Raw genomic sequence first — 12251 nt, 5'->3', positions numbered from 1 at the left:
ATGCCGACTAGTTGTTAAAAAACTATGCCTAAAAAGAATTGAATTTTTCTTGGAACATGAGAGTTGTTGGGTGCCTTGGGACCAAGAGTAACCACTTTTTGTCTCTTGCAAATATTTTAGTAAAAAAGAAAATATTTGAAGCCAGTTTTATGAATATAAATTTTAGGTGCAATTTTGCAAAAAAGGCGAATTGTGGAGGCATGGAAAATTACAATGTCATATCCTAATACTTATTTTTATTTTTTGAGGTTTTCTTGTTGTAAAATTTTTCCACTGCTCACAAAGATTGCAAAGTAAACGAGTGAAAAGTTACTCTCATCGACATGCACATGGATAAGGCGCATGACAAAATATCATTTTTCTATGCTAAAATATAGTAACAATCTCATTTCAGGCCTTATCAAAACTTTAGTTCATGGGTTAAACATATGGTATATGGATGCGAGCAAGACACGTAAAACCCTAACTACCCAATAAGGTATGTCTCCCCTTATCCTCCTTCATCACAAGCATCCCCACTACGGAAAGTTAAATGCATTATTTTTCCCCGTTTGGAAAAAGTAACATAACGTGGCAGCTTGATCACCATGTAACCTCAAGCTCATTCGCAGTGACTTTGTTTAGTTTCAGTTCGCAGGTAGATTTGTCCAATCAAAGAGTCTTAGTAATATTAAAAAGAAAAAAGAAAAAAGAAGAAGTGGGCGTCGACGAAAGACGTTCCTTTAAAAATAAAAGAAGGTTTTGACTAAGAAATATATAGAATAAGACCATACAAATGTGCCTTACTATATTTGATTCTTCTTGCTGAATCAAGCAAGTTTGGTGAACGCGTCGAGGTTGATTTGACCTCATTACAGAAAGACTTCTATGTTTCTAGCAATTCAAAGTAGTTTTTAGAAAGTTGTCTCCAGCTTGAGAATATTGCTATTTTCGAAAGTATATCACCTTGCACTCACCTTCGTTCCGTGATATTTCCATCAACAATCATAGGTGCTTGCATATATTATGCATGATTCTGAACAAGAATTAGGGCATATGCGGTGAGACATTTTAGGACAACCCAACTCTCGATTTAGGTTTTTGCATAAAACCAATTCTTTTTTCATTACAAGTTTGTAAAATTAATTTTAGACGTTCATTGCTAAACAATGAGCAAATTTATCATTTGGAAATAGTTGAGGTAATTAACAAGGCGATTTCTCAAATCTCTCAAACTATCTAAAATTGAATCCGAATCTCTTTGATCGTGCAACAACATAATTTCAATTTTTTTTTTTTTTTTTTTTGCCAGAATGGATCGAACTTTCAACTCAATTTCATTTTCTTTCATTACTCATGCAAAAACCATTTCCTCGTCTCGCTATTTGTCTTGGCATGCACATGGGGTGCTCTCTTTGCTTTGCTAATCCATAGAAAGATGGACCAGAAATCATCGAACTTTACCAAGGGTCCATCAGAGAAGTCGGGCCAAACAAAATCGACTAGAGAGCAAATGTACTGATCTCCGCACGTTGGATCTTTTCCTAGGCCCTTTGATTGGGCCAGAACTCGAATCCATAAGGTAACAGGCTAAGTTAATATCTCTATTGGGAATTTTTATTTAGAATTGGAATACAATGCTATTTTAATTGCCTATTTATATCTAGCAAACCCGCCATGCCAAATATACGAATTTTTTTCTCAAATCAATTGCATTTTTACCTAATCAAGTCGCTAAACTTGCATAATTTTTAATTAGAGGTCATGTATCTCTAGTCACCGACGAGAGTGATGTGAAAAAAGATTTTTGCCATTGTGACCTACCGACTACTATCTTTGAGTAACCACGCAAAGATGAAAATCATGTTAGATTCTTACCTCTCCAACTTACATGCCAAGCGGTCTTTCTCATGCTGTAAATTCGTCTAAAATCCTAATCTCTTCGTCGGCAATCCTCTCTTCCAAAAAAAAAAAAAAAAAAAACCTCCTTAGAAAATCCTTCACTTGCAAGCTTGCGGATTCAATTTCTGAAGCTGAGAGCCTAATTTACTCTACTTTTATTTTTTTATTTTTATGCATTGATTTCCTTTTTTCTCTCCCAATCTAATCTGCGAATCTTTTTTTCTTTTTTTTGTCTCGTTTGGTGTCTTCTTTTGCTCATTGCTATCACTTTTCGTCACTCATCATGGTGAATAAATTTGGTTGCAACTAAAAATTTTGTGAGAAAGTTGTCCCTAGTTTAGCCAACATGATGTTTTGGATATGGTTTTATGACTTCTTCGAGATTTGATAGAAGCTCTCCTCTTAGGATTTAGGTGTAGATCTAAATCTATGAACTTTTCTCTCTCGATTTAAATATAAGTCTGGGAATTTCTTAAAGACATTCCATCTATGGTGCTTCAAAATGTTGTCGTCTTCGTGTGGGAATAGTGTTTAGGATGTCCAACCTACGTGCATACGCAAACCATGGTTTCTAGGGGGAAGATCTCAGCATATACTCATTAGTTCCATCGGTTGTGATTTTTTTGATACTCATTAGTTCCAAAGGCAATAACCAATTTATTAAAGAAATGCAAGATTAACTGCTTCAAAATTTAATTAATCTGAATCGAAGCTGGCAACCTAGACTAGAGCCACGACCTGGGCCTCGAAGATTCTCGCCTATAGCATGAATAATTGATCACCATGTAACCTCAAGCTCATTCGCAGTGACTTTGTTTAGTTTCAGTTCGCAGGTAGATTTGTCCAATCAAAGAGTCTTAGTAATATTAAAAAGAAAAAAGAAAAAAAAAAGTGGTATCTGGCGTCGACGAAAGACGTTCCTTTAAAAATAAAAGAAGGTTTTGACTAAGAAATATATAGAATAAGACCATACAAATGTGCCTTACTATATTTGATTCTTCTTGCTGAATCAAGCAAGTTTGGTGAACGCGTCGAGGTTGATTTGACCTCATTACAGAAAGACTTCTATGTTTCTAGCAATTCAAAGTAGTTTTTAGAAAGTTGTCTCCAGCTTGAGAATATTGCTATTTTCGAAAGTATATCACCTTGCACTCACCTTCGTTCCGTGATATTTCCATCAACAATCATAGGTGCTTGCATATATTATGCATGATTCTGAACAAGAATTAGGGCATATGCGGTGAGACATTTTAGGACAACCCAACTCTCGATTTAGGTTTTTGCATAAAACCAATTCTTTTTTCATTACAAGTTTGTAAAATTAATTTTAGACGTTCATTGCTAAACAATGAGCAAATTTATCATTTGGAAATAGTTGAGGTAATTAACAAGACGATTTCTCAAATCTCTCAAACTATCTAAAATTGAATCCGAATCTCTTTGATCGTGCAACAACATAATTTCAAATTTTTTTTTTTTTGCCAGAATAGATCGAACTTTCAACTCAATTTCATTTTCTTTCATTACTCATGCAAAAACCATTTCCTCGTCTCGCTATTTTTCTTTGCATGCACATGGGGTGCTCTCTTTGCTTTGCTAATCCATAGAAAGATGGACCAGAAATCATCGAAATTTACCAAGGGTCCATCAGAGAAGTCGGGCCAAACAAAATCGACTAGAGAGCAAATGTACTGATCTCCGCACGCTGGATCTTTTCCTAGGCCCTTTGATTGGGCCAGAACTCGAATCCATAAGGTAACAGGCTAAGTTAATATCTCTATTGGGAATTTTTATTTAGAATTGGAATACAATGCTATTTTAATTGCCTATTTATATCTAGCAAACCCGCCATGCCAAATATACGAATTTTTTTTCTCAAATCAATTGCATTTTTACCTAATCAAGTCGCTAAACTTGCATAATTTTTAATTAGAGGTCATGTATCTCTAGTCACCGACGAGAGTGATGTGAAAAAGATTTTTGCCATTGTGACCTACCGACTACTATCTTTGAGTAACCACGCAAAGATGAAAATCATGTTAGATTCTTACCTCTCCAACTTACATGCCAAGCGGTCTTTCTCATGCTGTAAATTCGTCTAAAATCCTAATCTCTTCGTCGGCAATCCTCTCTTCCAAAAAAAAAAAAAAAAAAAAACCTCCTTAGAAAATCCTTCACTTGCAAGCTTGCGGATTCAATTTCTGAAGCTGAGAGCCTAATTTACTCTACTTTTATTTTTTATTTTTTATTTTTTATGCATTGATTTCCTTTTTTCTCTCCCAATCTAATATGTGAATCTTTTTTTGTCTCGTTTGGCGTCTTCTTTTGCTCATTGCTATCACTTTCCTTCACTCATCATGGTGAATAAATTTGGTTGCAGCTAAAAATTTTGTGAGAAAGTTGTCCCTAGTTTAGCCAACATGATGTTTTGGATATGGTTTTATGAATTTTTTGAGATTTGATAGAAGCTCTCCTCTCAGGATTTAGGTGTAGATCTAAATCTATGAACTTTTCTCTCTCGATTTAAATATAAGTCTGGGAATTTCTTAAAGACATTCCATCTATGGTGCTTCAAAATGTTGTCGTCTTCGTGTGGGAATAGTGTTTAGGATGTCCAACCTACGTGCATACTGCAAACCATGGTTTCTAGAGGGGAAGATCTCAGCATATACTCATTAGTTCCATCGGTTGTGATTTTTTTGATACTATGACAGATATGGTCTTTTGGGATGAAAGCGGTTTATCGTTGCAAGTTGTATTGTTTAGCTTTGCATCTTTTTGGGATTTGCTTTGCTTGGAAGTTTTCTATGTTCTTCTAAAGTAATACACATTCATAACTCAAAACCAGATTAGAGGTCTTCGACCTCAAAATATTATAATAAATGAAAATTTTAACAAAAAAAAAAAAAACTTACATGCCAACTCTAACTTACTTACTAGTTCCAATTAACTTAAGGTGCGTTTTTTCGTGGAAAATTAACAATTTGAATAACTTTTTCCTAAAAATAATCTCTCATGTTGGTTAACAATTAGATGAAGGAAATTTCTTTCAGTGTCCACAAAAATGATTAGTCATAAATTGTTGACAATAATAAAACATTCTTCACTAATTAATTATTTCAAGTGAAAGTGATAGTGTTTACTAGGAAAATATATTTCCAATCATTCATTATTTGTGAAACAAACGGAACCTTAATGACAATTACAAAGATGTTCATCAACTTTATTCTCGATATCAAGTATCATCTCCTAATTTTAAAACTTATACTTCACATCTTGTATACTCAAAACACTTATTTAGGGTGCATTTATTCGGTGGAAAATTTCATGATAAAGGAAAATATGATTACTTTCTCCTTTGTTTGGCGATATGTGGCCAAAGATGTTTTCTACCATTTGGATCTTATTCGAAAAATAATTTAAATTTCATAACTTTATCTTAGGTCATAAAAAATTCAAAATTTTCATTTATTTTAATTTTTTGCTTTAATTTTTTTTTTTTTTCTTTGAACTTCTCTTTCTGTCGGTGGCTGGGTCTCTACAACAAGCCACATATGAGGCTAGCGAGCTCAAGCCTCACCGGGACCTAGTGAGCTTGAGCTCGTTAGAAATGGCAAGGGTCACACTTGTCCAAGGCTAACGAGGTTGAGCTTCACTGACTTGTACCTATCGCTGACCACTGGCCATCGCCGAGGCCCAACAGCTAGTGGAGGAAGAAGGAAAAAATAAAAGAAAGAAAAGAAAAAATAACATAAAATTTTAAAAAATCGAGAAGAGCAATTTTCTATAAGTGTTCTCACATCTTAGATTTAGCGAGTCACTTTCCTAATTTTATGCATTAATGTTTTCCTTGATTGGGAAATATTTTCTGTTAACTAGTAATTTTTGGCAAACCAAAAAAGTGAAATTCTGGAAAACTAATTCTCGAAAAACACTTTTACTGAAATAAATGCACCTTCACTCTTCATGCACCTAATATTTACACTAAATTTGAGCCCATGGGTTGCTACCGCCGCATGAGCATCTCTAATAAACCCCGGCAATGGCTGCCAATTCTAAGTCGTCAACCTCGATTTCAGCTTGAGTCAGAGTGACTATTGCTACCAATTTGAGGTCCGCAACGATCGCAAGGGCCATGGCAGCCATGGCCAAGGATTCGCAAAGCTATGTCCCAAATCTGAGCTCTGCAACAAAGCTCGGCTGTGGCCGCAGACTAAGGTCGTCTGACCTTAAGCCAGCCTCGCGACCATCACCAGCCTTGAATATGAGGCGCACCATGGCCGTGACGGTGAGTGGGACCTGTCTACCAGGAGGAAGAGAGGGGCGGCTGCAGAGGCTCTTTAGAGTGAGGCGATGACAATTTGATTAATATTTTTAGTGTTCGAAAGTTGAGAGAAGGATCTTATGATTAGATGTAGTAAATGGGGTGGGTTGGATTAAGTTCGGGTAGGTCATATATGGGTTCAAACCCAAATTTATCCATTTAAATCACGTTGACCCATTTATTTCTAAGCAATTTAAATGACCCATACCCCAGTCAACCCAACCCAGATCTAACCTAAATCCACCCATATAACCCATTAATAAAACAAATAAGAAATGCTAAATTGCAGTTCCCTATTTTGAAAATCTCCTTACAAAAGCCGTCGAACCTTGTCGACTAAAAGCTCGGATCGTAGATCTAGGACTCGACAGAGTAATGGCAAGCCAATTGGAGGCGACGAAGTCGAGCCAGGACTTCCGCTTCACTTGGAGGGTCTGGCAAGAGCCCACAGATTCCGAGGAGGTATGTGGGAAAGAGAGGGCGAGGAAGATGGAGACGGAGCAAAGGGGAGAGAGGAGAGGAGGGAGAGAGTTGGGCCTTGATCAGAGGTCTCTCGGGGTGGCCATGACGGTCCTATGGGTGGTGCACAACAGCTTCAAGTATTAATTGTTGCCGTAGCTGCTCCATTGTTAGGTCTCCATTGCGGAACTTCTTGAACCGAGTGTAGAGACGGTGAGGATGATAATGACTTCGAAAGCAAGGGTCATGGATTGGTTGCAAATGGGTTTGTAAAAAGACCCAATAAAACCCATCTTGTTTGGCCTTTTCTTTTCTAAACCAATTTATAACTCTTATCTTAATTTAAGCTGACCACATTCTCACATGAGGCCCATTTTCATAAATGTGACTTAAAATATAGATCCGTGATTCATTTTGATAGCCCTACCCAAGATACGGAGACTACAATTAAGGATGATACTTGTAATTGACTCTTTAATTTTTTTTTTTTTTTTTGGGGCCGTTCAAAGTAAGTAACTCTAACTTAGAATGTAAGGAACTTGACTATAAGGTTGAACGGCAAAATTGTTAAAAATAACGCAAGCTCAAGAGTAGAAATTTTCCTAGCACTTCTCAAGCACAGAAATCCAAGGCAAGAGGACTGTCTGTATTCACCGAAGATTATTATCAGTTCAGGCAGCGGAAGTGTGGATCAAGCTCTCAAATGGCACAAAGCCATATTTACATCAATGCTAAACCGAAACAAGGCCAAGACCCGGGATGTCAAAGCAGTAAACAGCTGGTGCAAACGTGCTTTACAGTTGCCAACGAATGAAGGGACGATCACTCTTCTCGATGAGACCTTAAGCATGCTCCGAGAGCTCCGAAACAGAAGCCAGACCCTGCATCAGCCTGACGATCTCCGCTGTATCGTCCAGATAGTACTTGGCCTTGCTTGGCTTACGGCAAACAGTACATGCAAACACCTCCGCATTGGGAGCAATGGACGAATTGGCCACGGAACTAGTAATCTCCTCAAACATGTCCTCATCGGATCTGTCATCGCCTATGCAAAGGACGAAATCTGGCATCATTCCCCTCTCTTGCATAGCAGACAATAATCGCTTGGCCACAATTCCCTTGCTCACTCCCTGCCCATTCACAAATACTTCAGGCATATAGACATTATGAGGCTTCTCTGAATCTTTCTTAGCTTCTATAAGACTTGCATTAGAAGTGAAATTTACTGGGAATATCAAAGGCCTGTAACTTAAGGGACTAAACCATTCACAAAAACTTCAGGCATATGGACATTATGAGGCTTCTCTGAATCTTTCTTTGCTTCTGTAAGAGTAGCATTACTAGTGAAAGTTACTGGGAATATCAAAGACCTGTAACTGAAGGAAGTAAACACCCACTAAACCACACACCCACCCCCCAACACGTACAAAAATGGACACAAAACAAAAACAAGCCACTCACTTCCTATGTTAAAGAATCATTTCTATATTATCATCATTTGCTTATGGAAACACTCCTTTTACATTAGTGGGAAAGTAACAATACCCATTCGAACATATAAAAATGTACTAACCTTTCTTTTCTATACAGACAACTAAAAGAGAGATTAATATGCACTCATCTGCATGTATGGAAGTACTTTCATAGGATAGAGCACGACAAAGCCAACACTAATGTAAGTAAACTTCATATCCCCGGCTCTGATTCACCTTCTTAATGCAATGGATGCAAACACATAATGGATAAAGGCAGGTCATATTTATGCTCTGGCTGGTAAATTCAAACTTTGAGTTTTCTCTGGTTCAGTCAAGTATAGTATAGTGCGGCTTAGGCTTCTAGTGGCACAAAATATAGATATATTGCTATGCTAGTTCACTCTAGAAGACCTAGTCTTTGGAAGTTGTATTAGATTTGTAGAACAGAAGAAGAGCCTTAGCTTGATATTCTATTAGTAAAGTGTCAGCACCCCTCTAGAGTAAGCCCCTCTTCTGGATAGCTGCGAAGCCTTCCATGTTGGCATGGGGACAGCACAGACAATATGCCCCAAAACAAGTTCCTATACCAATGCTTGCAGCAAATAATAATGCATTGCTAGACAAGAATGCAACACAGACCTGTGGCTTAACCTCCACTGTGTTTTGCCCGCTCTTCACGGTCACTGGTTCATTGGCAAGCACACTTTCAAGATGGTCAAGAAGTTCCTTAGCCTGGCACGATCCAAAGTCTGGATCTGCATCTTCATAGGACCAAACAAGTGCTGTTTCTTTGTTTTCAATGGTTGAGCCATCGGTTGTCTCGGTGTAGAGGTTCATAACTGGTTCTGCAATCTGTTTCCAGCTATAGTCTGCAACCGGCATGCATGTTTCCCAATCTGCATCTCGGCTAATCCTAAAGAACACAAAAAGGCACGAGCTAAGAGCAAAGCAAGTATATTAAATAGGCATTTTCAAATTTTTCACACTAACTTACCTAAAATGGTAGACAAAATCAAAAGAAAAGTAAGGCTAACCTCAAGAAGTATCCGTGCTCAGCAGCTATTCCTAATCTTCTGCAAGGAGTGAACCACTCAGCTAGCATCTCCCTGGTCCTAGCACTGACAATAAATACCATGTTGTTCTTATCCCGGCAGAGACTATTTAGGATCTCAACCGATTTCTGAGTCGGCTTCTTGTCAATGGAACCTTGAGGCATCAAAGTACCATCATAGTCCAGAAGTATAGCCCTCGTTGTGGTTCTTTTGTAAGCTGACACTATGTGCTCCATGACAAGCTTCCTGAAATTCAAATCCAGCGAAACTACTCTAAAACTGAGCCCAAACCCAATGCCCCAGCACCTCCTGCGCGAGTGATCTTGACACGTTCTTCCCAAATCATGGAGGAAACTGCGGGCCCAGTATCCAACATGATGCGTGCTGACATACTTATAATGCTTTTCATGACGGAGCTGCTTCTCCCCCTCCGCCATTTCCAAGGCACAGTCCATTGCATCAGCCACGGCATCTATATTCCAAGGATTCACCCTAATTGCTCCACTCAAGGATGGCGAACACCCTATGAACTCGGAGACGACCAGCATGCTCTTTTTAGGAGTGGCAGGTTTCAAACCCAAGACCTCATCCAGTTTCTCGTTTCCTTGGCGACTGATTATGTACTCATAAGGAATGAGATTCATCCCGTCCCTGACAGCCGTTACCAAACAACACTCGGCAACAACATAGTAGGCGATTCTCTCGTAAAACTTAAGAGGCTGGTCGATCAACACTACTGGCTCATAACCCGGTCTGCCAAAAGTTTCGTTGATACGTTTCACGGTAGAATAGGTTTCTGCTTGCACTTCCTTCACATCCTTCCCTTTGCCCCGAGCCGGTAGAGCTATCTGCACTAAAACAACTTTACCTTGATATTCCGGGTGTTGAACTAGGAGTTGCTCCATGGCCAACAGTTTCAAGCTAATTCCTTTAAAAATATCCATGTCATCTACACCGAGCAACATTGTCCTACCCCGACCACCAAACTGCTTAATTAGTTCGGCCACCTTGGCTTCAGTCTCGGGAAGGCTTAAAACGGACTGCAATTGTCCCATGTGTATCCCAACTGGAAGAATTTTGATACTAACAGTCCGACCATAATAGTCCAGGCCTATATAACCCCTCTTCGATTCATAGGTAAGACCAAGCATCCGACTACAACAAGACAGGAAATGGCGTGCATAGTCGAAAGTGTGGAACCCTATCAAATCAGAATTCAGGAAAGCCCTCAGAAGCTCCTCCCTGATCGGCAGAGTCTTGTAAATCTCTGAAGAGGGGAATGGGCTGTGAAGGAAGAAGCCAAGCTTCACTCTATTGAACCTTTTCCTCAAGAAAGTCGGCAACACCATCAAATGGTAATCGTGTACCCAAACGAAATCATCCTCTGGATTAATCACTTCCATGATCCTATCTGCGAAAATCTTATTGACGGAGACATAAGCCTGCCACAAGGACCGGTTGAACCGACCACCGAGGTCAGGCGACAAAGGCAACATGTAATGGAACAATGGCCACAGCTGTTGCTTGCAGAACCCATGATAGTATCTAGTAAACAAATCAGAGGGCAAAAAAGTCGGGACACATCTAAAAGTTTCAAGTAGTATTTGAGAGACCTCATCCTGCTCGCTAGGGTGGATATCATCCTTAAGACAACCAACATAGATAAACTCAGTGTCATTATCGCCTAAACCATCTTTCAACTGGAGGAGCAGCGAGTTCTCATCCCAATTAAAGATCCAACCTTTACCGTTGCCATCCGATTTCCTCTGAGCTCGGATGGGCAGCTGATTCGCCACGATGATAATCCGGTCCCGTTGGGTCGTGGACGAGGACGGGTCCGAGCACGAGCCCTCCGACCGGTTGTCGTCGTCGACGTCCGAGATGATGCCCGGAACCGTCATGATGCGCGGGATCCGCCGGCTCATCCGGCTGAACGACGGAGACTCGCCGGAGGCGAGCTCCAGCAAGTTCGAATAAGATCTAGACACCATCCCTCGATAACAACCACCCCAGGAATTAAAACAAGAACTCCTAAGCTAATATAGACCGGCCTTCAGACATACCCACATACAAGAGCAACCCCATCAATTCAAGAAACAAATCTGAAGCAGCAGTGAGCTCTGTTAAATCAAAACGAACTGAAAATCCCGAGAAGGAGAGGGCGAGTGCGAGCACCAAAGAAGGGACGGGGAAAGATACCCGGGTCAAACGCTAGATTAGAAAGAGGCCGAACTAGGCAGCGAATCTAGCCAGAGATTGCAAGAAATGAACCAAATTTGGACGATGGACAAGCGAGAGAGAGAAAGAGAAAAGAGAAAAAAAAGCGAAGGGAATAGATTCAGATCAAAAACGGCTGAGCCAAAGACAGAGTGATGGGGAGAGAGAGAGAGAGAGAGACAGAGACAGAGAGATGGTCTCGGCGACGGAACAAAGGGAGGAGAGGACCCTTGGAAGTATCAAGAAAAGACGAAAAGCGAAAAGCGAAGGACGGCAGAAATTCCGGCGGGGGAGGCAGCTCGCGGAGATAAAAAGATGGGATTTTTCCGCCGCGGGCTTGCGGTGGCGGTGGGGGGAAGGAGAGAGGCGGGGAGAGCGACCGCGGACGATCGACGCACCGGCGGCGACGCCACTGCGCTGCGCTGCGCTGCACTGAGGACGAGCAAGAATTAAAGAAGAAGAAGAAGAAGAGAAGTGCTGACCCGGAAAAAGGAGGAATTTTTAAGGGAGAGAGAGAGAAGGGAAGAAGCTCCAGCGATGGACCAAGACCGGCCTCCGACAGGAAGAAAATATCGGGAGGGATGCAAAGTCGCAGGAAGGAACGATACAGCTGGACGTCACATTGACCCCCCCGCCACGTCACCCGCCCCGGGGGGGGATGCGGGGCCCGCCCACTGACAAGGCCCCTCTTTTTCAAAATGCGGGAGATCGAAGTGGATAAGAACGAGGGAGGAGAGAGATAGAGCGAGGGGGGGGCAGGCGTGGGGGGTTCACGACACGTGGTGCTGGAAGCATCCTCCTCGTTTCCGAACTCCCTCCTATTTTTTGTTTTTTGTTTTTTGC

At 40.5% G+C, this 12251-nt stretch overlaps 1 protein-coding gene across 1 annotated transcript; it reads right to left on the bottom strand.

Annotated features, from left to right (window-relative positions):
* Window positions 1-7252: 7252 nt before the first annotated feature.
* Window positions 7253-11974, bottom strand: LOC104433050 (alpha,alpha-trehalose-phosphate synthase [UDP-forming] 6). Its single transcript, XM_010045674.3, has 3 exons — window positions 9174-11974; window positions 8779-9052; window positions 7253-7794 (listed from the first exon to the last, which is right to left on the bottom strand). Exons 1-3 carry the CDS (start codon window positions 11180-11182, stop codon window positions 7507-7509), a joined length of 2571 nt encoding a protein of 856 aa, XP_010043976.1. The 5' UTR covers window positions 11183-11974; the 3' UTR covers window positions 7253-7506.
* Window positions 11975-12251: the final 277 nt, after the last annotated feature.

This window comes from Eucalyptus grandis, chromosome 2 (genome assembly GCF_016545825.1).
Source record: "Eucalyptus grandis isolate ANBG69807.140 chromosome 2, ASM1654582v1, whole genome shotgun sequence".
Lineage (NCBI taxonomy): Eukaryota > Viridiplantae > Streptophyta > Magnoliopsida > Myrtales > Myrtaceae > Eucalyptus > Eucalyptus grandis.
The sequence above is the reverse complement of the archived record's forward strand: the minus strand, read 5'-3'. Positions and strand labels throughout refer to the sequence as shown.